The 23402-nt window shown below is 39.3% G+C and overlaps 2 protein-coding genes across 5 annotated transcripts in view; one reads left to right on the plus strand and one right to left on the minus strand.

Annotated features, from left to right (window-relative positions):
* ACVR2A (activin A receptor type 2A) overlaps nucleotides 1–10577 on the plus strand; it is an 84818-nt gene extending 74241 nt beyond the window's left edge. For both annotated transcript variants that reach the window (XM_072789127.1, XM_072789128.1), the window contains 3 exons: nucleotides 2492–2630; nucleotides 5739–5869; nucleotides 6745–10577. In XM_072789127.1, coding sequence (XP_072645228.1) covers nucleotides 2492–2630; nucleotides 5739–5869; nucleotides 6745–6939 — 465 coding nt within the window. In that variant the 3' untranslated portion in view covers nucleotides 6940–10577. The remainder of the gene's footprint in view (nucleotides 1–2491; nucleotides 2631–5738; nucleotides 5870–6744) is intronic.
* Nucleotides 10578–12669: 2092 nt separating this feature from the next.
* The window catches only part of ORC4 (origin recognition complex subunit 4), an 87095-nt gene continuing 76362 nt past the window's right edge, over nucleotides 12670–23402 (minus strand). For all 3 annotated transcript variants that reach the window (XM_072789129.1, XM_072789130.1, XM_072789131.1), the window contains exons 11-14: nucleotides 17361–17469; nucleotides 16178–16273; nucleotides 16025–16092; nucleotides 12670–13745 (exon numbers count right to left, since the gene is read on the minus strand). In XM_072789129.1, coding sequence (XP_072645230.1) covers nucleotides 13557–13745; nucleotides 16025–16092; nucleotides 16178–16273; nucleotides 17361–17469 — 462 coding nt within the window. In that variant the 3' untranslated portion in view covers nucleotides 12670–13556. The remainder of the gene's footprint in view (nucleotides 13746–16024; nucleotides 16093–16177; nucleotides 16274–17360; nucleotides 17470–23402) is intronic.

Here is a 23402-nt window from a genome sequence, read left to right on the forward strand (position 1 = left end):
ACATAGACCCCATTCGTAGGGCGTTCTCAGTATTAGGGCAGTGGTTTTGTTAATTCTTTCGTCCTCCTAAGAGGAATGGCAGGACAAGGAAAGACTGTTCTTGCTACTGTGTGTTAATATCTATTGTCTGATTTTTCCACACAACAGTTAGTTTCTCGCTTCTTGGTCTTCAGTGCTTCATTAACTCTTTAACCAACTTTACCGCTTTTCTTTGAATTCTCTCCAGAGTTCAGAGCACTTGCAAAGCCCTGAGCAAAGAGTCTAATTAACTCTATCGAGCCAAAGTCTGCACAAAGAGCTCTGAACAATGGGAATCTTTAAGAAAGCCACCTAGGAGAATAGCATTATCCCTACACTTTATTCTCAGAAACTGTGAGGCGAGGAAAGGTGCTTTCACTCCTACAAGATCACCTTATATTAAGAAAACCAATTGGACCTGAGAGGTGACGTTTCCTTACAAAATTGGCATGATTATTTCTTCATCTTTTGAATCATGGCAGTTATTTGGTTATCTAATTCTCAGCTTTCATTTTTCCCAGTATCGCCTATTGACCTCCAAGGATAGTTGCTAAGGAATCACAGCATAACAGATTTTGGCAATACTGATTGATGGTATAAGCATTTAGGTTTCTAGCAGTGGTCAGCAGTCATAGTTCTGGAAAAGCTGACACCAAATGTGTTTGGGAAGGAAGGCAGTCTTGTGGAGATAGGAGATTGTGCGGGAGGCCTTGGGACAAACAGCTGAGCTGGTTGTGATACGCAGCTCAGTTTAGCGAAGAGTTAACCCTCCGGCACCTACCTCATAGCCCTCTTCTCCCATTTTTAAGACACTACTGCCCTCGGTTGGTTTACATGAGGAGGTAAAAATAACACATCACTGGCTCCTTGACTCTAGATTTCATGGACCAGAACATTTCTTTTCTTACTTTTTTTTTTTAAGATTTTATTTATTTGAGGGAGGGGGGGAAGAGTGCATGAGCATGAGCAGTGTGGTGGGGTGGGGGGAAGAAGGAGAAGCAGACTCCTGCTGAGCAGGGAGCCAGACATGGGACTGGATCCCAGGACCCCGGGATCGTGACCTGAGCTGAAGGCAGAGGCTTAACCACCTGAGCCACTCAGTGCCCCAGATCAGAATATTTCAAAATGCATATGACTCTACATTTTATATGTTGCAAAGAAAGAGCACTGGAGAAAAACATTTTTATCTTATCATTAATTTATAAAAGAAGGGACATTTTACACTAAGAAGGTAGTTGAGTAGTCACTTGGTAAGAAGAGTACTTTGGGTGACATACATTTATCTTAGGAGAAAAGTCAACTTTTGAGACCTGCTGCTTGCTTTCACTACAATTAGTTAAAGGAGGAAAATAAATAAATAAATAAATAAATAAATAAATAAATCAAACAAAAAAAAACCCTATTTTTTTATTTCTTTAAAGCATTCTTATTAAATCTTATTAAATGAATTTAAAACTTGAACTTTAGAGTCTTAGTGATCTGTTCCTTTTTTAAGACATTTCCATTTTATGTGTGTTTTCAGATAATTGTCTAACTTCTAGTCTAGAGATCAGTCATCTGAGGATAGAGCTTTTTGGAAATACCATTATCTGGGCTGCTCCCTAGATCTCCAAAAGCTCAATTAGATTGGGATCCACCCAGCTTCTTACAAAAAAATCTTAAGCATTCATATATGAATATTGTCAAGCACCAACCAAAGCTAGCTATAGTAGCTTAGTAACCATAGTTACAATACTAAGAAATACCAAATTGTTAGGGACAGATATAAATAAAGAATGCCAGGACAGAATTCATGAATAAATAAATATGTAGACTTTGTAGAAATAGAACTTTAAAAAGTTTATCCATCCTTTACTTGGCTAATTCTTTTTAAGTTTTATGTAATTTTTTGTTAATACAGAGAAAGAGAAACCCTCAAAAAGGGGTGTTTTGTTTTTGTTTTGTTTTTTAAAGACACATTTCAAACAGGATGCAAAGGTACAATTGAGAACTATAGGGTTGTTTGTTTTTGTTTTTTGCCTTTGTCTCCCACAAAACCGTTGTTTTTTGTGATTACTTCCAGAAAGGGAAGAAAATTCTAAGCCAACCCAGCATGTCTGTTGGTGTATTTATTAAGTGTATCCAGAAAGGATCTCAGTATATACACTGCTTTGTTCCTTGCTGTACACGGTTTTTGGAAATCTTTCAATTTCAGCCCAGATTTACCTCCTGTTTTTTAAGAGTCGCGTAGAACTCTCTGTAAGAAGTCCCTACCTCCCTACCGATGGAAACTTCCCGTTCCCAGTGTGTTGGCTGTTGTTACTTGAGATGAAATACGGTGCTCCTGGACTCTCTAGTCTGGTGGTCACAGCTTGGTGACCTGGCCTGATGGGATCGCAGACCACACTTGGTTTTGATTCTTTTTACAAAATCATAAAATGTTAGTTCATAAAGTTAATGAATGAGTACTGTTTGCTTTCAACATCTTTTTCAGGTTGGTACCCGGAGATATATGGCTCCAGAGGTATTAGAGGGTGCTATAAACTTCCAAAGGGATGCATTTTTGAGGATAGATATGTACGCCATGGGATTAGTCCTGTGGGAACTGGCTTCTCGCTGTACTGCTGCAGATGGTAAGGGAAAATACATTTTTTAAAAAAAGATATGCCAATGTATTGCCTACTGCACATATATGAAAAGGGATGATTACACTCAAAGGTAATATTTTAAAGTGCAAAACTTTTTCTGAAGTAGACTTGAAGAGGTAGTAGCTTAAAGAGAATTCAGGAGGCGGAGAAGGGCAGGCTGGAGAGGGAAGGCATGGGCCGTGCCAGCCCTTTACCACTGCCGGGCGTTTTGCACTGGGCACGTGCCTTTAGTTTATTTCCTAAAGCCCTTCTGGAGGTAGTTATTATGTTAGTTTTACACATGAGCAGTTTGAGGCTCAAATTTTAAGTAGAAATTAAGCTGACTGCCAGTTTCAAGGTGGTAAATGGTGAAACCTCGATTTGAAACTCGGATCCAGACGTAGGGATTAGGACGGCTTCCTTGGTGGGTCCTGCAGCTCCTGCCTGACCCCGGTCGGTTCCCAAGGCTGCTTTTACGGCAAGAGGAGATAAATGAAGAGTTGGGGGGTTTTCCCTCCCAGGACACTCTGGGCATCACTCCCATGATGCCAGCACATACCCGACCCATTGACCTTAGTCCGTCCTCCGTGGTTAAGCAGGTCCGTGGATATACCACAGCTTAAGTCCTGCCTCCCTACAGCCTTGGGGGTCCGAGCTGATGCAGACATCATGATGAACACGAGTGACACTAGTTACATTCTGTAGCACACCTTGGCTCTAAAGGATTCTTTGTTATGTAAGTCCTTGTTCATGTCAATAAATATTTGCACTGATTGATTATAAACTTATAGATTGTGTTCTGGGTGTGACACAATTACAGTGTGCCAGGTTCTGTCTTTAGTGCTTCTCAGAAGGTCTCCATTCTCTTCACTTGTGTTATGGCACCTTTTTTTGGTATGAAAATAGGAGGCAAACATCTTGACAAATGTAAATTAGCTTGACCCCTTTAAGTTTATAATTACCTAAAAACTCCCTGCAGATGGTGAAGAGACCATAAGGACCATAGAAGAAATTGTGTAGAATTTTTTTTTTTAAGATTTTATTTTATTTATTCATGAGAGGCAGAGACCCAGGCAGAGGGAGCAGTGGGCTCCTCGCAGGGAGCCCGGGACCCCGGGACCCTGGGACCACACCCTCTGGGCCGAAGGAGGCAGATGCTCAGCCCCTGAGCTGCGGAGAATATTTAAACCAACGTATCTCACGTTTCTAAGAATGCTTTGTTTTCTGCACCCTGTCATGGGCTCAGTGTAGGACAGACCACCTCTGCTGCATGAAATTTGGGGCTACTGTGCTCTTAAAGGGACCTTAGTAGAGGGAGAGGTGCTCAGGAACGGACAGCCATTCATTCTCCTAAGATTGGAGGTTTGGCAGGGCGTGGACGTAGACCTAGGAGAGAGTGATGCAGTTTGGAAATAATCCTAGCTTGGAAGTCTACAGGAAGAAGAGTAACTGTTCCATGTAGTTTGGCTCAAAGTGGAAGAGGAAGTACGTTTATTACGTGCATTTATGGAAGCAGCAATAGGTTGGATGGCAGGAATTACGGGAGAATATGCTTCCTAAGAACTTGGGCTGGTGGTGTGGGGGATATGCCAGGCCCTGCCCGGACGTAATGTCTAGTTCAGCTGAGGGCAGGACCTGGATCCTGGTCTAGCTCTGCGCTCGGTACGCAGATCTTCAGGAAGTGACTCTGGACGGGCGTCATGCCTGAGGAATGCAGGGGTGTCACTGGGGTTTAGTGCAATGAACGTGCTTTGTTGTGCGGTGGAGGGGTTAGCCGGGAAGTTTTCATGACAAATGAAAAGGACATCAGCTGCTATTTCTAAAATGCTTGGCACGTGCTGTAAGTACTTGACTGCAGAGTCGGGGATTCCTGACTCTTAGGTCAGAGGTTAGGGCGGGCGGGGACAGTGAACCTTGAGAAGCGAGGGCTTCGATGGCTAATCGTGGACGGGTAAATTCAGTGCCTCTCAGACTTTCATGTGAACCAAACTCCTGACAAAGTTCACGTTTGGACCCAGCAGGTCTAGGTTGGGTCTGGGGCCTGCTGTTGACGTGGCGGGCAGGCTGCCAGTCCGTGCCGTTGCTGCTGAGCCGTGGGCTCGTCAGACCCTGGAGTTGCTGGAAGTGCGAGAGCAGAAGTGGACTCTCCAGGCATCAAAGGTTCTTCCGCTTGCAGAGGGTGGAGTTAAAGGTCCTCCTTCAGGACTCACGGTTTCCAGCCTCTGTTCTGTCCAGGACTAGGAGCATCTGTACACGGTTTAGGCCTTTATAGGATACAGGTCCTTTATAGGAAACGGCTCTTTAGTGACGGGTTTCCGTCAAGGGGAGACCGCAGGGATGGAAAGCACAGACTTCAGCGTCCTTCAGAGATGCAGCCCAACTCTGCACGGAGCAGCTGCTGCCCTCGCGCACATTACGCAACCTTCCTGGGCTGCTTTCCTACCTGTAGAATAGAGGTGATGTCACCGTCACTCTGCAGGCGGGTGGAAAACGGAAGCAAATAACACGGAAGGTTCCTAGTCAGGAGAAGCGCTCGTTACGAACGCGTGCGGACGCGGAACTGCACGTTCCTATTGGAGTATGCCTGAGAAAATAGAAGCCGCTTGTTTTGTTGAATAAATTTTGTCTGTTGAAGGCACGTTCTGAAGACTTGTTGGGAACCGAGAGTAGAATTGTGATTTTTAAAAAACTAAATATTTTTGGCAGGTTTTGTGAGGGCAGAGGTGGGACTCTGAGGCACGTAATTCCTTCTGCAGAACGTGCAGGGGGCTAGGGTGTGTCCCAGCGAAGATGGGGAGGAGACGGCCCCAGACGGGCAGACGGAGGCACCGCTGTGGACGGTCCGGTTCGAATTGTGGGAAGTACTGTAAGGGGGGTCACGGCGCGGACTCGCCAGCCTTGATGGCGCCCGTGGCCCTGTCCCGAGGGGAGGTGGGCATTGCCTCCCAGACCGGAGGGGCAGTGTCCTCGGCCCTTAGCAGGCCGATAGGCCGAATGGTGGAGTTTTCGGTCTCACCCGTCCTTACCGCCTGCAGCAGTTGGGAAAAGGTGATGCGGAGTGTTTCAGGACGTCAGGAAGATTTGAATTAAAATGATTCCCCCCCTCCATTTCAGGACCTGTAGATGAATACATGTTGCCATTTGAGGAGGAAATTGGCCAGCATCCATCTCTTGAAGACATGCAGGAAGTTGTTGTGCATAAAAAAAAGCGGCCTGTTTTAAGAGATTATTGGCAGAAACATGCTGTAAGTTACACAGCTTTTCATTTGAAATTCCAATCAAATGCTTTTTGGAGGAAAGATTTGCACACTTCTCTTCTGGGAGGATTTTCTGGGGAGGTTATCTTCCTAGAGGGTATTCGGTCCTAGAGTTCTGTAAGCAAGAGTTTTAGGGCCGTGAGGGAGATGGTGAAGTCCTAGAACCCAAGGGGCTCACACTGCTGTGGTCTTGTCTGTCTGGAAAGCTCCCAGGGAGGCGAGTGCCTGACCCTGAGCTTGCGGGTAGGTGGGGGACCTCGAAGATCAGCAGCTTCCCAAGCTAAAAAGTGAAGCTTTCCTCTCTCCATGTTTTGATTTGGGATTGGACTATGTTCAGGTTCTTCAGAATGCTCTAAAACTAGAGATTTAGGTAGTGAATGGGGCACGACTGCCCTCGGTATTTTGGTCCAAATATAACTGGAGACGGATACAAAGCAGATAGAGGATCTCCAGGATGCTTTTGCAACTTTTTTTTTTTCTATTTAACTGCAAAACAGAAATGCTGGTATTAACTAAGAAAACAATAAGAATTGGTTTAAAAAAATTCAGCCTTGGTTTTGATTGAGCCCAGTTCACGGGTTAGCCTCGAACTGACCTGGTTTATAAGCAATGGGACAAGGGTTTTTGGAATTAAAAAACCTTAATAACCTCTTGGGACAGTCTCCAGTGCTGTAAGAAATTTTATTTTTTTCTTGGTGCTTTTCTTCCATTTCCCGCATACAGTAGAGACAAGTGAATGTTGACCTAGAACATCAAACTTGGCTAATCTTGCAACGGACAAAAATAGCCATTTCTTCATGGACATTTGTCTCCTAATAGAAACAGAATTTGCTATGGTGTCTGAATATGTTTTTCCTTTTTAGGGGATGGCAATGCTCTGTGAAACGATAGAAGAATGTTGGGATCACGATGCAGAAGCCAGGTTATCAGCTGGATGTGTAGGTGAAAGAATCACTCAGATGCAAAGACTAACAAATATCATTACCACAGAGGACATTGTAACAGTGGTCACGATGGTGACAAATGTTGACTTTCCTCCCAAAGAATCTAGTCTATGATGGTGGCACCATGTGTACACAGTGAGAAACGGGACTCTGAACTGGAGCTGCTAAGCTAACGGACCTGCTTACAGTTTATTTTCTGTGAGAAATGAACACGGTGTCTCCTGGACAGGTCAGAAAGAAGACCCTCGTTTCAAATGTGGCTCTGGGAGACGTCCAGCATTGCCCGCAGCAGACGCCAAGGACACGAGACTAAGGAAAGCTGCAGACTCTATAAAGAAACTTTTGAAAACGTGTACATGAAGAACGTAGCCCTCTCCAAATCAAGGATCTTTTGGACCTGGCTAATCAAGTGTTTGAAAACTGACATCAGATTTCTAAATGTCTGTCGGAAGACACTAATTCCTTAAATGAACTACTGCTATTTTTTTTTTAAATCAAAAACTTTTCATTTCAGATTTTAAAAAGGGTAACTTGTTTTTATTGCATTTGCTGTTGTGTTTCTATAAATGACTATTGTAATGCCAATATGACACAGCTTGTGAATGTTTAGTGTGCTGCTGTTCTGTGTACATAAAGTCATCAAAGTGGGGTACAGTAAAGAGGCTTCCAAGCATTACTTTAACCTCCCTCAACAAGGTATACCTCAGTTCCACGGTTGCTAAATTATAAAATTGAAAACACTAACAAAATTTGAATAATAAATTGATCCATGTTTTGTAACAAGGTATTACAAATTCACTGTGTTATTTAAGAAAAAAAGGTAAGCTATGCTTAGTGCCAACACTAAGTGGCCATTCATAAAGCAGTGTTTTAGCTTTTCTTGTGCTAGCTTGTATTTAACGGAAAAAAGTGCTGTTTTTTGAAATGAAAAAATGTCATTTCCCCCTTTCCTCCCATGTTTTAAAGCTTCATCTTCTATCCAGTTCCCAAATTATCGCATACTTACCTAAGTACTTTTTTTTTAGGTGTGCTGTGTTTGGGGAATATTTGAAAATTTAAGCATGATTTAAATTTTTAAAAGTGAGCTGTGACACTGGAAAGCTCTTCATTTTTATTCTTTTAAAATAGATTTTTTTTTCCTATTTATATGTGTAGAATTGTAGTGTATTTCTTTTCACCAAACAGTGTGTGGGACATTCTTGATCACTGTTTAAGGATCACCTCAGGAAGTGTCATTACCCAGAATTCCTCACTCTCTGCTTTGAGACGCGTACCTTTATCACTCTATTTCTGCCTGGTGCCATCTTGTCAGAGTAATATTTGAGGTCTGTGATCTGTAGAGAATTATCCTAGGATAGAGGTTTTAAATTCTAAGCACAGATTTCAGATGTTACTGTTTTAAAACAAATCAGGGATAACAAGTTAAAATATGCAATGACATTTAGAGGTAACCGACGTCGACAGAGGTAAGACCGCCGAGCCTCTTGCCTCTTCCCGCAAATTGCTTTGACAACCAGGATTCTTAGGATAGTTCATGCCTTATCCTTGATAAGAAAACGGAAGCGATGGTAGGTAGGTGCCAAAGTGCTTTTCAAAACAATACTGCGTTAGAATATGATTGGATTGTTCCTCAAATTTATGTAGGCCAAAGTAAAACAGTAATTTCCTGAATTTCTAGATTACTGACCAACAAATAGCCAGTATTATGCTATGTACTTTCATCAGGTCATTTTAAAATCCATACATTAATTTTATAAAAGGATTTTTTACATGTCACTATCAGGAGCTCACTGTGAATGTATTATCTTCAAATGGCTATTTAACCACACAGTACACTACATTTTACATATAATGTGCACTTAATCTCTGGGAATAATAAATTATATTATTTATAAATAATGCATAGGTCAACACACTCTAAAGCAGGGAGGGAAAGACGAGTAATAGCATTGTCGTCTGTGTGCCACACACCATCCAGGACGTTGTGCTCTTGGGTCGCACGTGTACCCAAGTTTTCAGTGTATTCCTAAAATTCCCTTTTCGATGTTGAGTTCACCTCAAAAAGTACTTGACACCTCAGTTTCTTGATTTGGCTTTACTTCCACTCTGAAACTAATCAAGATGGAAAAGTGACAATGTTTCAAAAAGTACTTGACACCTCAGTTTCTTGATTTGGCTTTACTTCCACTCTGAAACTAATCAAGATGGAAAAGTGACAATGTTCACACATGGAAATCGCCAATCTCCTGTTCTAAACATTTTAACCCTATTTCTAAAAGTAAGGAAAAAAATCAAATCAAATCAAAACAAGGAATATTAGGATGAATGTTTGGCTTACGTGAGCACTAGAGATAAATTTTATAAGATCAGTTATTCAAAAGATAGTTTTCTCTTCATGTTAGAAAAAATTTTTAGAAATCCTGGGTATCGTACTTAACTCTAGCTAACCAACTTTAAGACGTGTATCCTTTTGAAAACTATATTAATAGGAAAACACTTTTTATAAGCAGTAAAATAAGAATGTTCCAGTGACTACCTGTCCTGACACCTAGTCTTGTTAAAACTTTCATTTGCAGGGCATTTTCGTGTTTGGTTTACAGTCAGCGCAGAGTGGGCAAGCTCACAAAAGGTTTGAGCTATGGATACTAAAAAAAAAAAAAAAAAAGATCAAAGAATGAGAAAAACGATGACTTCTTTGTTTTGGGGTGCACTGAGACCCCAGTAATTTTTTCCTCATGTGTATGGTGCTCCTTATGATTCGTCTTGTATTTTGCCTTTCTGATACCCATCAGGACTGCTGCTCTAACTTCCACTCTTTACCTTGCCCAAATCTCCGTGTCCGGAATGCTTTATGATCAACTGCCATAGGACTGATGGATTAACCAGTGTTCGGCTTTACTCGGAGTCTATGCCCTGCACAGCTCTTGTATGTATCTTAGATGCTAGGAAGTTTTTAGCATGTGAAGTGTGACTCTTGTTTGAATGTTTATTACAGGTACCTTGTGAATTCCAGAACAGAGACTGTGCCTCAAAATGGTTGGGCCCATGAACCTGCACTATCTTTCATGGTGATGTTTTGAAAAATACAATCAGGAAAAAAGCCCAACAAGTTTGGAATTTAAAATAGAATCCTCTATCATGAAATTTAAAAAGAACCTCTCTTCCTCCTTTCCTCAATCCTAAAGTAACAGCTACATTTACCTAACATGCAGGTGGGTAGGGAAAAAAACCCTGGCCGGGTGAGAAGTTCAAGTGGAATTAAAAGTGATTACTACTTAAAAAAAAAAAAAAAAAAAAAGCTTCTCCACAAGTATTTTCCAGTTTCTCTTTTTTACCTTTTTAAAACATTACTTTTTAGAAGCATTTGGTATAATGTGCATAAAATTATTTACCGATTTATGGGCAAAATGATACAAGTAGCATCTTAATTGAACATCATTTACCTCAGATATTCAACCAGCAGTACATTTTTTATGCAGTCTCAATCCACATCCTATTTGTTACCTCTCAAAATATTGGTAAGCAATTATTTTAGCTTTACTCTGTATTTCTTGTCAGTGTTTTGGGCACAGGTTGTTGTACTACTGTCAAATTGTACTTGCTATTTTTTTCTGCAAGTATTTAACAAAAAGCTAAAAAAAAAAAAAAAAGCCCCATAAAACCCCACCTTGAATAAGTGATTGTTAAATATTGTACAATAAAATGTATGCTATCCCCATTCCACCCCGAGTTAAATAAAAAAATGAATATGGTATGATGTTTATGCAGTTTTTCTTTAGCTGTACATACACTTTTTTAATAATAAACTTATTTTTCTTAAAGAGGGAACAGCAACTTTATCGTTCATGGCAAGGCTCACACCTTGACACAGGCAAGAATGGGGACAGTGGTGAGAGAAGGCAGGCTGGTCGAGGCTGGGGTCCCCCCTTCAGCGTCTAAGCAGACGGCTCGCCCCATGAAGGCTATTAGTCCTGCCAGTTCCAGGAAACCAGAGGCTGGTGCCCGTTAGTTACCTCGTGTTCCTACGGAAACTGAAAACCGTGGCTCAGGGAGTAGTCATCTCAGATACAAATTCTATTTCCTAAGGATGGTAACTAATTTACTGACTCAATGGAAGAATTCTGGTATTTGCACTTAGGGGAAGAGTAACTGTCGAGGAAGCTGCCGTCCATTTACATTTTTAATGTTGCTAAGGCTTTTGTTTATCTTGTGGCTTTCAAAGAAGAGTCCCGGATGGAAAGCCCCCATCCCCGTGGTGCGGTGGGAGCAGTGTCACAATTCACACCAGGGCGATTCTCAGTATTTTTTTAGGGTAAACGTGAAGGAAAATACATTTAGGTAACGGTAGTTTGAAAGACCCGCACCGCCTTCTAAACCAAGTGAACACGCAAACTATGGTGGAGCGTGCGCTGAATCTCTGCCAAAGACTGAAATGGTCTCCCGCAGCAGGTCCTGCACAGCAGGTTCTCGGGGGAGTTCATACACAGCATATACTCAGCACATGACATTAGGACCAGCCAGTTTTAATTCCCCAGAGCCATTCACATGCGTGTACGCGAACCGGAGGTGTTCTGAGAAGATCCTGCTTCAGCAAGGGTACTCGGAGGGGTCCCATCGGCCAGGCCTACTGAAGCCTCTAGCACTTCCTCTTCACCGGTTTTTCAATCTGATGACTCATGGAGCTCATGTGGGTTGTGTTATTTAAAAGGCCACACTCCTCCTCTAATACATGAAGAAAACATTCCCTAAGCCCTATTTGATTATTCTTCAAAGCTTTTTACTAGGGCTTTTCAAATTTATTTTTTTATTGATGGTTTAAAGCAATTTAAGAGATGGACCTTAAATTTTAAGTACATCTCAGCTTCTCTGTATTATGGAATATGTAAAGGGGAATATCAACATTGCTCCTCGCCTCAAAAAATGCCTTTGTAATATAGGCACATACTTTATTTATTTGTATGACCTTTGCTGACCTCTTTTTTTTCTAATTTAAGAACTGTTTCACTGAAAATGAAAACCCACGCTGCTACTTAAAGTTTTACAATCTGTATACTGGCTGTTGACAGATCTTCTGTAGGATCTTCTGTAGGTCTTTCGTAACCAGGAAGGCAGATGAGAGCTTTCAGCCTTTTAGTGGCATCTTAAGCTAGTAATTTGCAATCTTAAAATCAAGTTCTTTAGATGCTTTCACAGTGAGTGCCTTTAAGGCAGATAGTACTTCCCTAAAATAGTTCAGGAAACTTTTTTTAAAGGGAAAACTTTAGCTCAAGAGTAAAATCCTTGCTTCTAGTTAAGAGTGATGCTACCATCAATCTTGGCAAAATACCCCCTAAAAATCTGTAGACTATTGCACAGAACCAGTACGCCAGCCTTACCTTTACTGAGACTGCTGAAAAGTAAATGACAGTGATCTGAAGACTTAGAGGCGGGGAAGGAACAGCTATGTCTGCAAAAAAAAGGTTGAACCGAAGAGCTACATTTATACACAGAAATATTACAGTCCATTCTACACCTGATACTTCTTGAAAAGCAGATAAATCATTTCTTAGGGCGTACTTTAAAAAATACATGGCAAGAACCCATTAATGAATTTTAGCTCTTGATAGTAGGGCTTTGGTGTCAGTCAAATCTGAGTTGAATTTCAGGGTCTGTCAATCATTCGCTACCTGTGTTGATTCCGAACACTGCCACTACTATGTTAGTTTTCTCAACTGTAAAATAATAGTCCCTGAATATCACAGCGTGTTTGACAGTTAAAAGGATTATGAACTACACAAGGATATGGATGGTCTTTTGTAAACCTTCCATGAAAACAGGCAATAAAATATTCTTGAACAAATGAAGTCACTACCACTTAGCAAATGTTTATTAAATTGCACTTTAAACAGACACCTGAATGAGTTCCTGCCTGAACTCCTGAATCTGTAAGGTGAGCACTTCCACATTCCCTTTAGGGATTTAATTTTTGATACAAATGAGTTTAGTTAATAGTGCCAAACACTTCACATTAATTGCGGGAATATTTTTCCAGGGATTTCCTAAAGTCCCCGTTAAAAAGACAAATTTTGTTCTTTTGGGACTGTGACAGGCCCAAGAATTTGCCTTTTAAAAAATTCTACAAGGCATTCTTCTATAGACAATATGAATAAGTACCACCTTTTGAAAAGAAGCCTGGAAGAAATTCATATTCGAACTTTTCACCTTTTTCTTCCATGTGAACTACCTTCGGGCCAAACTGTTCAGTCTTCTGAACTAGAAGACCTGGGTCTGGGATAGAATCCAAATTTTCCATGGATAGAGGAAAAAAAAAAATACAGCACCTCCCAATGGACCAAAAGATTACTCAGTACACCTCAACTCTTCCCATTGTTTCTTTACTGCTTTAGGATTTGTAAGAGCACTTGGCTGCTGGGTTGAAACGAACTCTTCAAATATACTACATGAATACTTGACAAGTATTAAATAAACATATGGTTCATTCCCTAAAACAGTCACATTTATTTCTTTGAACTGCTACTTACAAGATAATCTAACTCACTGGAATGGTAACTGCCCATGACTCAAAGGCAAGACAAAGCCCAGATACTACATGTGTAACAGTCCCCATAAATACAAAAATACAGGTTTATAAATATAAGAAAATGTAGTAACATATCTTGTTAAAGGACAATAGCTTTGAGTTCCTTAGAAAAGTATGCCTGAAACTTCATAACTGAAGCCACTGGTTATATTCATAACCAGCTTAGTGAGGATGTTGCCCACTGCCTAACATCTGTAGGACAGTTGGGGTATTTCTGCAAAGCATTCATAATTTGAGTATTATCCAAAAGGAGTTTCATCAGCTGGTACTCTCTCTGTGTATTTACCGAAGTCCTTTCCATGGGCTTTATTAATTCTAATTGTTGTAAGTGTTCAAAAGCCTGAAAGATGAAAGAAATAGTTAAGGTTGAATAGAGGAAGTAAATAAAGTTAATCTAGGGAACAATGAGGGTTGTGGTCAACTGTAGAACAGAGTGCCAGGAAACAAAACTTAATAGAAATTAGCAGGGCTCAAAAACCACTCTCATCAACCTCATAAAAACTTCATCTATCAGGTGAAGGAGTGTCAATATACAATTATCTGTCTTTGCACTGTTGAATGTGAACAGGGCAAACTCTAATTCAGTCTGCACAATATAGTTTTTCTTCCAAAGCTCATTCTGTATCTAACACCTGCTAGTTCTGAATTTAAAGGAAGGGCTTCTAGCTCTTTCTATGAAAACCTAACATCTGGTAAGACTAGTCAATTTTTAACTAATTACTTAGGTCATTCAAATTGCCATTTACATTCTCTTTTTAGTTTTGTAAAACGTTGCTATGTAGAAGCTTAACATAGATGAAAAAAAGCCAGAGGCAGGAATGATCCCTAGCAGTACACCATGACTGTTCAGCTGATCCTATAAAATAAATGGTTCAGCAGAGTGGTATGGGCACGACGGAAAGACAGGTTCCTTTTTCCCTAAGAAGTCTGAAGCACATGCCACGACCTGTCAAAACAGCCTTCTCTTCCATCTCCCTCCCCAAAAGAGCTGTTTACTGTTTCCTCTTACCTCTAATATTCATGTATTATGTCTTTTCCAACCCTGATTGTTTTAGGTATTTTATTAGAGTATGAAAACAAACCATTAAGTCATGACATAATAACCATTAAATACTGACAAAATGAAATAGATTCTGGAGCTTTTAATCCTTACAACCACATTGTAACAACAACAACAACAACAAACAAAAAACAAACAAAAAACTTTGGAATTTATTCTTTATGTATCATAAAAAGTCTTCTGATGAAAAGAGAAATAATTCAGACACCACTTGTTTCTGAAAATGAGAAAACACTGGAAGCTGCAGGTATTATTGGAGCTGAATAAAACAGAGATTTAAAGTATTTCTAGGGAGGAAAATACTTTATTTAAAATTAAGATATGAGCAGATACAAATCACAAGAATTTAAATGTTCATGTAACCCTTTGTACTAATACAACCTCCACAAACTATGACTATCAGGCAGACATGGACATTAGGAATGGGAAAAAAAAAACAACCTCCAGTAGGCTAAATTCTTTCCCTGTTGTTCTCAAGAAATGGTAATTGCCTTGTACTCACATTTTTTAGTTGGTATAAAAAATACAAGTCTGATCACTAAGGCCTATAAAGAATGATAAAGAACTTATGGGGCCAGTTTTAAAAAGAAAAGAAAAGGAAAGAAGAAAAGAAAAGAGGGAGGGATGAAAGGAAAGAAGATGCTTTTCCCCATAAAGTCCTCTAGAACTGCACTGTCCAGTAAGGGAACCACAGATGGCTACTGCTTTTCGTGGAACTTGGTTTTTTATTTAAGTTTATCATTAATTTTAATTTAAAATCTGATACTCGAGTCAATTATAAAATTTTAAGTTAGTTTGGAACAATTTCAGAATGTAAATCTTCTTCAGCTACAAATTTTATGAAATCTAAAGAGCAAGTATTTCCAATGAATATTTAGTAAATTAAGATGCGTGTTAAGTGTAAACACATGTAATTTTTAAAAAATAGAAGATAAAATATTTCATTAATAATTTTCTGTATTGATTATAGATTAAAATATTTTTGGTATATTAGGTCAAGTAAAATTTGTCATTAAACTTAATTTAATTTCTTTTTACTTTTTTTGTTGGTACTAGAAAATCCAAAGTTACGTTATGTGGCTCACATATTTCTAGTGGACAATTGTATGTTCTAATGAAATTTCTTAAGTTTTAAAACTCATAACTAACCCCTAATAACACTTTGTATGTCCTCACTAGTCTATGATATTTTACTCTAGTTTCTTAATGGCTAATACCTGCATTTTTGTCTTTTTACTGCTAAGATTATAAAGCCAACCTTTGAGTTGTAAAGGGACAGAATTTTATCCATGCAGTGTAACGTCTAGTTCTTTGCACCATGCAGGGCCGGAAACAGACAGTAGAGGGCAGTATACTTCCACAAACTGGGAACAACTGGCTGCTTCAGATTATTCAAAGATTTCATTTTGAGGTAATTTTTGTCTGCTATGCAAAAAAATTTCTAAGATAAACACCTAATGTTACAAAATTAATAAGCGTGCAACTATGACATATACAACCAAACTGGATGTAAAAATATACCTGTATGTAGAAAAAGAACAGTGTAACTTAAGTCTTACCTTCATGACAACAGGTTTTTCAAAATTATAAACAGAATGGGCCTTCCTTTGAACAAACTTCTGAAATTCTGGACAGAAAGCAATACCAACATTAACACCCTCAAATAAGCAGTGAGGTACAGTCAGAAAGAAACCACCAAAGTCCCATCTCACCGTTATAGACCATTTGAAAATTAAAGGGTTCCTCTTCATAGATGTCATTTAAATGTTTCATTGCAATTATAAGACAGATTTCCAAGACTGAAAGACCTAGAGTAAAAGGAAAACAAATTATGAGTTTTATATTAACTTACTGATTCATAAGATTGAAAGAACTCTCCTCCAAATAGAATGACAGAGTCAAAGACAATGGTTTTGAGGGATGGCAGGAGATCAAGACCTTCCCCAGGTTCAAATGCGTTTCAATCACTCTAACTTATACAATCTTAAGCAAACTGTTCAAGCTTCCTGCGTTTGTGTAGCTTACAAATAAGAGCAAACTAAGAAGCATAAAGCTTACAGAGATGTTTTAAGGATGAGAGAATATTATCAAGCACTTCTCATATGTCCCATAATAAACATAAACTGAAACTACCATTATGTACTTCATTTTTAATTTTTTGTTTGAGAGAGAGAGAGAAAGACAGAGAGAGAAGTAGATTCCCCACTGAGCAGAGGGCCCAAAGCGAAGCTCTATTCCAGGACTCTGGGATCATGACCTGAGACGAAGGCATATGCACTGAGCCACCCTGGTGACCCTACAATTATGAACTTTAAATCACATAGGGTCCTTGATTATTCAGAGAAACCCTAAACATGTAGAAATTATATCTAAAATTTTTTTCCTGGAGAGAAGAAAATTTGTTATATTCTTTAAAGGCATAGTGAACGCTTCAATGCCAATGCTCTTTAGCAGAACTTGATGCAATGTGAATGCCTGCAATACAAGTCTTAGCTGGATATCCAGTGTAGCAAGGGAGGCAGAGTATCAAGTTTCTTTCACTTTGTTTTTTATTTTTAAGATTTTATTTTAAGAATAAAATAAACTCAGTTGAGAGTCAGAGAGATTGCAGAGGGAGAGGGAGAGGTTGAGAAGCAGACTCGTTACTGAACAACTGATGTAGGGCTTGATCCCATGACCCTGAGATCATGATTTGAGTGGAAGGCAGACACCTAACCAATTGAACCACCCAGGCGCCTCAAGTTTCTTTCACTTTAAATGTGGGTGATGATACCTTTTGCAGGGCTGAGTTAAAGGCTCTATGAGTATAAAAGTATTCTGTGTTATAGTTAAGTATAGTTTTGAAAGAACTCCATTAACGTAGACTTATAAAAAAAAACTAAGCAGGTTTCTCACCATGTACAATATTTGCTTTAGAGTCCATGCTGCACAACTGGTTTGCCTCCATCAGATCTGCTGCAGTCATAAATGGGTGTGATGTTGTTACACGATTTAAAGCGAGCATCTAGGGAAATGTGGATCAGAAAAACACAGGTTTATTAGGCATTCTGGAGATACTACTGAATTACTGAAAATCTAATTTGGAGTCTATTCTTATGGGAGAGTTAGTATCAATGCTTGGGAAAGGTATTCTCATACTTGGCTCTATTAAAATATAGTATTTTAATACATATGCTATATAACTCTATAAATGTAAAGCATAAAAAAAAAGTTCTTGCTGCTCTCTATCTCTTCCCACTTATATATTTAATTCACAATTTCTCAAAAGAAAAACATTTAGAAAAGAGGAGGGCAAGAAGAGATCCAAAATAGGTAAAGAACTCTATTAAAAGGTTATTTTGATTTCATGGGGAAAATGGAGCAGGGAAGTACCTTGAGCTCACCTCCTCATGGACACACCAAGGCTGCAATTACATATAAAGCAACTCTGAGAATGCCCTGAAAAGTAGCAGCTGAAGATTTTGTTCTGTTTTTGTTTGGGTTTTTTTTTTGCAGCTAAAGATACTTTTAAAAGCCACACTGAGAAGGGTAAAAGAAGCAGAGATGTGGTTGGGGTAGGAACTCAAATACCCAGTGCAGTGACCCACAGGCAGGAGGTGTGGAAATCCTTCCTGAGGAGTGAGGGGTTCAAACCCCATATTGGGCACCCTCTGCCTTGGGTATCCGCACAGAAAGAGGAGTCTCCATAATGTTTGGCTTTGAAAATCAGTGGGGCTTCATTCTGGCAGAGCCAGAGGATGATAGGAAATGGAGACTCCATTCTTACAGGGCCCACACACAATTTCAATTGCTCAGAGGCAGCAGTTTGAAAAACATCTGGGCCACATATGAAGGTATACTGACTAATATAAAGTATACATAATGCTGGAGAGACAGGGATCTATAGGAGCTTTCTTTGGGAATGAAAGTGCTAGCAGTACTATTTTTCTTGTTTTTCTTCAGCGAAGCTAGTTACATGCTTCCAAGAGCCAGTTGTGACACTATCCATCAACCTGGTTAGCACCACTATCCATGCCAGGGCCATCCCCCTGTGGAATTGCACCATCAGAATCACCCACCCAGCTAAGTTCCCCTTCTAAATAAGTCCTACCCAAGGGAAGGGGAGCCAACCCCACCCACTAGCAAGCACACAAATGTCATGGAGAGATCTCACAATGAGCCACATGGGGGCTGCCCAACCCACCTGCCCTCAGCAGCTGCAGCTGGGTCTCTCAGCCACCTGGGCTGGGGCCAGCTCTACACACTGGTGTGCCTGTAGTAGTTGTGATGAGGCACTGCAGCCATATGGGCCAGGAACCAGCCTTGACGAGTGCTCTCAGCAGCTGTGGCCCAGTGACAAGAGAGAAGTGCAAGTAGCCAATATGAAACAGCCCTGAAGCTCCAGGGTCTAATGACCAGAACAGATTGTACGTCTGGGCTCCAGAGAATGACTTCTATATAAGGCCACTACTTTTAAGACCAGGAGACACAGCTACCCAATATAAGCAAACACAAAGATTCAGATAAAATGAGACAGAAGAGTATGTTCCAAATGAAAAATGATGAAACCTCAGAAAAAGAACTAAATAATAGAGTTATTTAAGCAATCTACCTGGTAAAGATGTCAAAATAATGGTCAGAAAGATGATTACCACACTTGGGAAACAAGTGGATGAACTTAGTGAGAACTTCAACAAAGAGCTAAGAAATATAGAAAGGAATCAATCATAGCTGAAGAATATAATAATTTGAAGTAAACAACAGATTAAAAGATGCAGAAGAATGGATGAGCAATCTGAAGACAAGGTAATGGAACCCAAGTTGTACAGCACAGAGGAGGAAAAGGAGTTTAAAATATGAGAATATGTTAAGGGATCATGAAGACAACATCGACCATACAGACATTCACCTCTAGTGGTCCCAGAAGGAGAAGGATGAGAGTAAGGGGCAGAAAACTTATTTGAAGAGAGACACCTAGGTGGCACAGAGGCTGAGTGTCTGCCTTCGGCCCAGAGAGTGATCCTGGGATCAGGGGATTAAGTCCCATATCGGGCTCCCTGCAAGGAGCCTGCTTCTCCTTCTGCCTTCTCTGCCTCTTTCTCTGTGTATCTCATGAATAAATAAATAAAATCTTAAAAAAAGAAAAGAAAAATTACTTCTTATTTGAAGAAATGATAGCTGAAAACTTCCCTAATCTGGGAAAGGAAACAAGACATCCAGGGCCAGGAAGTACAGAAAGCCCTAAAGAAGAGTAATCCAAGGAGGTCTAATATATAATATTCAAACAAAATACATAATATTCAAAGTGTTGAAAGGAAAAAACCTACAACCAATAATATACTACATAGCAAAATTACTATTCAGAATTGGAGAGAAAAAAAGTTTCCAAGATACAGGAATTCATCATCATTGAACCAGCCTTACAAGAAATGGTAAAGGCACTTCTTTAAGCAAAAATGAAAAGGCCCTAAGAGGAAGTAAAAAAAAAATTATGAATGACAAAATTTCACTGGTAAATTGGTTAGCCCAATGAGAGGCTTGAACACACAACCCTGAGATTGAGATCTGAGCCAAGATTAAGAGCTGAATGATTAAAAAACTGAGCCACCCAGGCGCCCCTAAAATGCTTTTGAATTTAAGCAACTACCAACTTATAACCACATACCAAAAACTTAAAACAGATACACAAAAAATAAAGAGAAAGGAATCCAAACATAATACTAAAGAAAATCATATAATCACAAGGGAAGAGAGCAAGAGAAGAAGGGAACAGAAAAGAACTATAAAGACAACTGAAAACAATGAAAGGGCAGTAAGTGCATACATGCCAATAAGCACTTTTAATGTCAATGGATTAAGTGCACCAATCAAAAGGCATAGGGATGCTGAACAGATTAAAAATAAAAACAAGAACCATCTATATGCTGCCTATACAATATTCACTTCAGACCTAAGAATACCCACACACTGAAAGTGTAGGGACAGAAAAAGATATTCCATGCAAATAGATACAAACATACAAACAAAAGGCCAGGATAGCGATACTTGTACCAAGCAAAACAGACCTTAAAAAAAACAAAGACTGTGCTAAGACACAAACAACATCATGTAATGATAAAGGGATCAATCCAGTAAGAGAATATAACTGTAAATATATATGCACCCAACACCGAAGCACCTGAACATATAAAGCAAATATTAACACACACAAAGGGAGAAACTGAATGTAATACTATAATTTTATATGTTAATTATAATTTAACACCTCACTTACATCAATACACAGATCATCCAGTCAGAAAATCAATTAAGGAAACACTGGCCTTAAAAACACACTAGCCAGGGTGGCTCAGTGGTTGAGCATCTGCCTTTGGCTCAGGGAGTGATCCCAGAGGACCAAGTCCCACACTGGGCTCCCTGTGATGAACCTGCCTCTCTGTGTCTTTCACGAACAAATAAATAAAAATCTAAAAACAACAACAAAAAATACACTAGCCAGATGGATTCAGCAGATACATACAGATCATTCCATCCAAAACCAGCACAAGACACCAAACACGTTCTTTTTAAGTGCACGTGGAACATTCTCCAGGACAAGTTACGTTAGGCCAGAAAACAAGTCTCAATAAATTTAATAAGACTGAAATCGTATCAAGCATCTTTTCCAAGCACAATGGTATGAAACAGGAAATCAATCACAAGAAAAAAACCTAGAAAAACCACAAACATGTGGAAACCAAATAACATACTACTAAACAACCAATGAGTCAAGAAAGAAATCAGAGATAACAGAAAAATACATGGAGACAAATGAGAAGGGAAACAGTGTTCCAAAAATCTTTGGGTCAGAGCAAAAGCAGTCTGAGGAGGAAGGTGATATGACTGAAACAGGCCTACCTAAAGAAACAAGTGAAACCTCAATGAAAGAATCTAATGTGACATTTAAAAGAAGTAGAAAAAGAAGAACAGAACAAGGGAGGAATACAGATCGGAATGAAAACAAATAAGAAATTTTTAAAAATCCAGAAAAAACATCAATGAAATTAAGAGCTGGCTGTTTGAAAAGACAAACAAAATTGATAAACCTTTAGAAAGATTCATCAAGATATAAAGAGGACTCAAAATCAGAAATAAAAGAGAAGTTACAACTGACACCACAGAAATCAATGGATTTCAAGAGACCACCTTGAAAATTTATACACCAACAAAATGTACAACCTAGAAGAAATGGATAAATTCCTAGAAACACACAATCTTCTAAGATTGAATCAGGAAGAAACAGAAAATCTGAACTACTAGTAACAAAATCAAAAAAGTAATTTAAAAACTTCTCTGGGGCACCTGGGTGGTGGTAGTGGATTAAGCACCCAACTATTGGTTTCTGCTCAGGTTGTGATCTTAGGGTCAGGAGATCCAGCCCTATGTCGGGCTTTCCACTCAGTGTGGAGTTGGCTTGAGATTCTCTCTTCTTCACCCTCTGCCCCTTCAGCTCATGCTCTAAAATAAAATAAATCCTTAAAAAATGATAACAACTCCCAAGAAATAAAATTTTAGGACCAGATAGGTTCGCAGGTGAATTCTCCCAAATATTCAGAGTTAATACCCATACTTCTCAAACTATTCCAAAAAACCGAAGAGGGAAGAATGACTACGAGGCCAGCATTAGACTAATACCAAAACCACACCAAGACACTACAGAAACAGAGTATTACGGGCCAATATTCCTGATGAACACAGATGCAAATATCCTCAACAAAATATTAGCAAACTGAAAACAATATATTAAAAGGATCATTCATCATGATCAAGTGGGATTTATTCCAGGGATCCAATGCTGGCTCAATATTCACAAATCAATCAATATGATGCACCATATTAACAAAATGAAGCATAAAAATCATACAATTGGCAAAAGAGATGCAGAAAAGCTTGGCAAAATTCAATATCCATTCAGGATAAAAGCACTTAACAAAGTTATATAGAAGGAACATACCTCAATACAGTAAAGGCCATGCGTGAAAATCCACAACCAGGATCATACTCAAAAGGTAAAAAGCTGAAAGCTTTTCCTTTAAGGTCAGGAACAAGACAAGGATGCAGACTCTCAAACTTTTATTATTAAACATGGTACTTGGGACCCCTGGGTGGCTCAGCGGTTGAGCGTCTGCCTTTGGCTCAGGGCATGATCTCGGGTCTGGGGATTGAGTCCCACATCAGGGTCCCTGTGAGGAGCCTGCTTCTCTCTCTGCCTATGTCTCTGCCTCTCTCTCTCTCATGAATAAATAAATAGATCTTAAAAAATAAAATAAAATAAAATAAACATGGTACTGGAAGTCTTAACTGCAGTAATCAGACAAGAAATAAAAGGCATCCAAATTGCTTAAGAAAAATGTGAAACTGTCACTACTTGCAGATGATATAATACTAGGGCAGGAAATTCTAAAGACTTCACCAAGAAACCATTAGAACCAACACAAAACTTCAGTAAAGTCGCAGGATAAAATATTAATACGCAGAAACCTGCTGTGTTTCTGTACACTAACAACAAACTAGCAGAAAGAGAAATTAAGAAAACAATCCCATTTACAACTGCATCAAAAAGAACAAAATATCTAGGAAGACATTTAACTAACCAATGAGGTAAAAAACCCGTCCTCTAAAACCTGTTAAGACACTGATTAAAGAAACTGAGAATGACACAAATAAATGGAAAAATATACCATGCTCATGAACTAACATTGTTAATGTTTGTTCTACCCTAAGCAATCTACAGCTTCAATGCAATCTCTATCTAAATACCAGTAACGGTTTTCACAGAACTAGAAGAAATAATCCTAAAATTTGTATGAAACCACAAAGGACCCTGGAATAGCCAGTGATCTTCAGAAAGAACAAACCTGGAAGTATCACACTCCCAGATTTCAAACTATACTACAAAGCTATAGTAATCAATACAGT

The sequence above is a fragment of the Canis lupus genome, chromosome 20 (assembly GCF_048164855.1).
Source record: "Canis lupus baileyi chromosome 20, mCanLup2.hap1, whole genome shotgun sequence".
NCBI classification, from domain to species: domain Eukaryota; kingdom Metazoa; phylum Chordata; class Mammalia; order Carnivora; family Canidae; genus Canis; species Canis lupus.